We start from the raw sequence: 5,091 nt of genomic DNA, 5'->3' as shown, positions 1-5,091 counted from the left end.
TTTTGTCTTATTTTCCATGTTTCAAGTAGTAAAACAATAACAAATCTGGAGTAAAATATAAAACAGGGATTAAGCTTATTCAACTCACTTTAATATGCAATGTAAGAGTATATCCTACCTATGAATCATAAATTCAACTAAGATCTTGAAGAGAGGCGGCAAATGCATGACAGAACTAAAATGAGTTGCGTTGTTGTATTGATGATAAGAGTTCCTGATAACTAATCCCTTAGCTATTGCCTAGGCCTTGGTAGGCATAAATTCTAACAAAAGTCAAGATGTAATGTAGAGCACTAAGTTGAATTAAAGCCTATGGAAAGGAAATAGTGGAAAAGAAAATTGTCAGTTATAGGTTGCTGAGGGCTTCTACTCCAGGAAGGACTTTACCTTCTAGGAGTTCCAGACTAGCACCTCCTCCAGTGCTCACATGGCTGACTTTATCTTCAGTGTTCCATTTGGCACAGCAGGTAGCAGTGTCACCACCTCCTATAATAGTGATGCAGCCCCTAGAAGTGGCTTTCACAATTTCATCCATAAGAGCTTTTGTTCCCTTAGCAAAGGCATCCCATTCAAATACGCCTACAGGACCATTCCACACAATTAACTTGGCTTGGGTCACAACTTGAACATTCTTCTTATTGGTCTCAGGACCACAATCCAAAGCCATCCAGCCAGCAGGTATGCCTGATGCTACAGTGGCGTGGCCAACCTTAGCATTCTCCTCAAATTTGTCAGCAGTGACAAAATCAACAGGAAAGGTAATGTTCACACCTTTCTCACTGGCTTTCGCCATGATATCTTTGACAATCTTGGCCCCCTCTTCATCAAAGAGGGATGCACCAATCTCCATGTTGTTTAGTACCTTAAGGAAGGTAAAAGCCATTCCACCACCAATTATCATCTCATTGACCTTATCCAGCATATTTTGGATAAGTTGGATTTTGTCTGCTACTTTCGCTCCACCAAGTATAGCCAGAAAGGGTCTCTCTGGGTTTTCCAAGGCTTTGGCAAAATACTCCAGCTCTTTTTTCATCAGGAATCCAGATGCCTTCTGGGGCAGATCCACTCCGACCATAGAACTGTGGGCCCGGTGAGCAGTGCCAAAAGCATCATTGACATAGACATCCCCTAGTTTGGAGAGTGATGCTCGGAAGGCTTTTATTTTATCTGGTTCAGCTTTAAGTTTATTTCCAGAAGGATCTTGGCCTTTTCCTTCTTCCTCCACATGAAAGCGCAGGTTTTCCAGTAGGATAACTGAACCAGCAGCTGGGTTGGCACAGGCTTTCTCCACTTCTGGGCCCACACAGTCCTTTAGAAACAGAACTTCCTTGCCCAGTAAGGATTTGAGCTCAGCAGCAACAGGCTCTAGTGAGTATTTATCGGGCATGGGAACACCATCAGGTCGACCTAGATGACTCATAAGAACTACTGACCTGGCTCCATTATCTAGACAGTACTTGATGCTTGGGATGGAAGCTTTGATTCTCTGGTTATTTGTAATCTGGTTCTTCTTCATGGGGACATTAAAATCTACTCTCATGATGACTCGCTTGCCTTTAACATCTAGCTTGTCCAAAGTTAACTTCTTAGAAAGAGACATCTTGACAATATAAAGACAGAAGCTGAAAGCTAGATCCCAGTGCTGTTGGATAGGTGGTACTTTCCAACGCCTTTCCCCTTGGCCCGCCCCTTTCTGCTCATCATTGTCTTCCATAGGGCAGACATCATTGTACTCGGGAAAAGGAAACCTGGCTCTGTGATTGGTTAATGGTCTTGTCCATTTGGATTTGGAACGTGTGGCCCTTGCAGATTCAAACTGCAAGCGTGACCCCGTAGTAGCGGTACCTGGCTTAAGAGGGAGAGCTGGGGAAGTGAAGAAACCGTGGAATAAGAATGTTTCTGAGGGCAAAGGTTCCTGCAGTTTCTCTTTTACCACATCTCTTTTGACACTTCCTCTTATTCTTAAAACAAAATGAAGCAAAACGAAACAAAAAACTTTCAGCCAGGTCAAATCTTAATTATATTGAGATACAAAAACTGTAGTACCAATAAAGAGATGGTTCTATGACTTCTTGTTTATTCAAGGCAATGTGTATGCTTCTGTTTTTGTATTTTTAAATATTTCTGTTATCAGCATAGCTTATGTCAGCCTTTGTTTTAAATATAATCTAGGGTAAGCAGGAATGATCTGTTTTTATTACCTTACTCTATTGTCAGACCACTGAGAAATTAGAAAATGCTTAGAAAAGAATGAAAAGACATATAATACAATTAAATTTATGGGTCACAAAAATGCAATGTTAAAGAGGAATTTCTAGTTCTAATGCTTAAGTTAAATAAGATTTCAAATTAATCTAACAAGGGACTAGAAAAAATCAAACTAAATTCACAGGTTGCAGAGGAAAGGAAATAAAGATTAAGACAGAGGTAAATGAAAGAAGATGGGATTGGGAGGGAGACAAACCATAAGTGACTCTTAATCTCACAAAACAAACTGAGGGTTGCTGGGGGGAGGGGGTTTGGGAGAAGAGGGTGGTATTATGGACATTGGGGAGGGTATGTGTTTTGGTGAGTGCTGTGAAGTGTGTAAACCTGGTGATTCACAGACCTGTACCCCTGGGGATAAAAATATATGTTTATAAAAATTAAAAAATTATATTAAAAAAATAAAAAAAAAAGACAGAGGTAAATGAATTTTAGGATAGAAAAAACAATGGACAAAATAAAAAATATGTTATCCTTTGAAAAGATAACAAAATTGACAAACCTTTATCTAAATGGACTAAGAAAAAAAAAAGGACTCAAATTACTAAGATAAATGAAGGTAAGAACATTACTACTGATGTTATAGAAAGAAAAATGATTAGAAGAGAACCTAAATAATTTTAGGTGAAATGGACAAATTCCTAGAAACACAAACCATACCAAGACAGAATCATGAAGAAATTAAAAAAATAAATAAATCAATGGATTTATAATTAATAAGGTGCTAGAATCAGTAATCAAAAATTTCCTGATAAAGAAAAGCCCTGGACTTTATGGCTTTACTGATGCATTCTACCAAACCTTTGAAAGAGAACTAATATGAATTCTTCTCTAACTTAAAAAAAAAAATGAAGAGGAGGGAGCACTTCCTAACTCATTTTACGATGTCAGAATTACTCTGATACTAAAATCAGATGAAGGCAATTTTAAAATAGAAAACTGTAGATCAATATCTCTTATGAATATTGAAGCAAAAGCCCTCAACCAAATACTAGCAAATAGAATTCAGCAGCATATTACAAGAATTAAACACCGTGACCAAGTGGGACTTATTTCTGGAACACAAGAATGGTTCAATATATGAAAATCAATCAATGTAATACACCAGATTAACATAAAGAGGGAAAAAAAAAGCATGATTATTTCAGTTGATTCAGAAAAAGCATTTGACAAAATTCATCACTGTTTCATGATAAAAACATGCAACAAACTAGGAAAAGATGGAAAACCACTTGAACATTATAAAAGTGATATGTGAAAAATTCACAGCAAACATCATGCTCAATGATGAAAGACTGAATGCTTTTTCTCTAATATCTGACATAACACTTTATTAAATGTAGTACTGGAAGTTCTAACTAGAGAATTTAGGCAATAAAAATAAATAAAACTTACTAAATTGGAAAGGAAAAATCATCATCCTCTCTTTGTAGAGGATGTCATTTTGATGCAGAAAGCCTTAAATAATGCACCAAAAACCCCATTCAAACAACAACAACAAAAAATGAATTCAGCAAAGTGGCAAGATATAAAGTCAACTTTCAAAAATCTGTTGTATTTTATACACTAATGATAAATAATCTGAAAAGGAAATTGTAAAGTAATTGCAGTTATAATAATATCAATAAGAATAAAATACTTGAGAATTAACTTAACCAGAGAGGTAAAAGACCTGTAAAATAAAAACTACAAAATATTGTTGAAAGAAATTTTAAAAGACATAAATAAATGTAAACAGAAACACATTTTGTGTTCTTAGTTTAGAAATTTTAATATCATTAAAATGTCAATGCTATCCAAATTTATCTACAAACTCAAAGCAATCCGTATAAAAATACCAAGAATGTTTTTGCAGAAGTAGAAAAACCTGTCCTTAAATTCACATGGAATTGTGAGGAACCCCAGAGAGCCAAAACAATTTTTGAAAAGAATAAAGTTGTAGGAATTGCACTTCCTTTCAAATTTACCACAAAGCTATAGTTATCTAAACACTGTGGTACTAGCATAAAAAGAGGCCAATGGATTAGAATAGAGATCCCAGAAATAAACCCTCACATGTATGATCAAGCAATTTTTGATAAGAATGTCAAGACCATTAAATCTAGAAAAAGACAATTTTTTCAATAAATGTACTGGGAAAATTGAATATCCACATGCAAGAGAATCAAGTTAGATCCTTATCTAACACTATACAAAAATACCACAAAATGGGTCAAAGGCCTAAATGCAAAACTTAAAACCATAAAACTCTTAGTAGAAAACATAAGGGCAAAAGTGTCATGATACTGAATTGGTAATAATTTCCTGGATCCGACACCAAAGTCATTGACAAAAAAAGGAAGAAAAGTAAACTAGACTTCACAAAAATTAAAGAAATTTGTTCATCAAAGGACACTATCATGCAGTAACACAGTAAAGATGTAACCCACATAATAGACAGTATTTTCAAATCATGTATCTGCTATTTACCTAAATATTCAGAATATAAATAGAACTCCTAAAACTCAACAACAGAAAAACAACCTTACAAAAATAGTCAAAGGACTTGAATACCCACTTTGTTAATAAGTACCTAAAGAGATGCTCAACATCACTAATCCTTAGGGAAATGTGCATCAAAACTATAATGAAGTGCCACATTTGCCCCTGAGGTGGGGTACTACCAAAGGAAGAAAGGAAAAAAAGGGAGAAAGAAGGAGGGAAGGAAGGAAACAAGGTAGGGAGGGAGGAAGGGAAAGGCAAGGAGGGAGAAGTGCTGGCATCAATGTAGAGTAAATGGAACTTCTGCACTGTGTTGGTGGGAACACAAAATGAAACACCTCCTGA

At 35.8% G+C, this 5,091-nt stretch overlaps 1 protein-coding gene across 1 annotated transcript; it reads right to left on the bottom strand.

The window, feature by feature from the left end:
- Positions 1-346: 346 nt before the first annotated feature.
- Positions 347-1,600, bottom strand: PGK2 (phosphoglycerate kinase 2). The gene has a single exon (XM_059399051.1). The coding sequence runs from the start codon at positions 1,598-1,600 to the stop codon at positions 347-349; it is 1,254 nt and encodes a 417-aa protein (XP_059255034.1).
- Between the last annotated feature and the right edge of the window lie 3,491 nt (positions 1,601-5,091).

This window comes from Mustela nigripes, chromosome 5 (genome assembly GCF_022355385.1).
Source record: "Mustela nigripes isolate SB6536 chromosome 5, MUSNIG.SB6536, whole genome shotgun sequence".
Lineage (NCBI taxonomy): Eukaryota > Metazoa > Chordata > Mammalia > Carnivora > Mustelidae > Mustela > Mustela nigripes.
The sequence above is the reverse complement of the archived record's forward strand: the minus strand, read 5'-3'. Positions and strand labels throughout refer to the sequence as shown.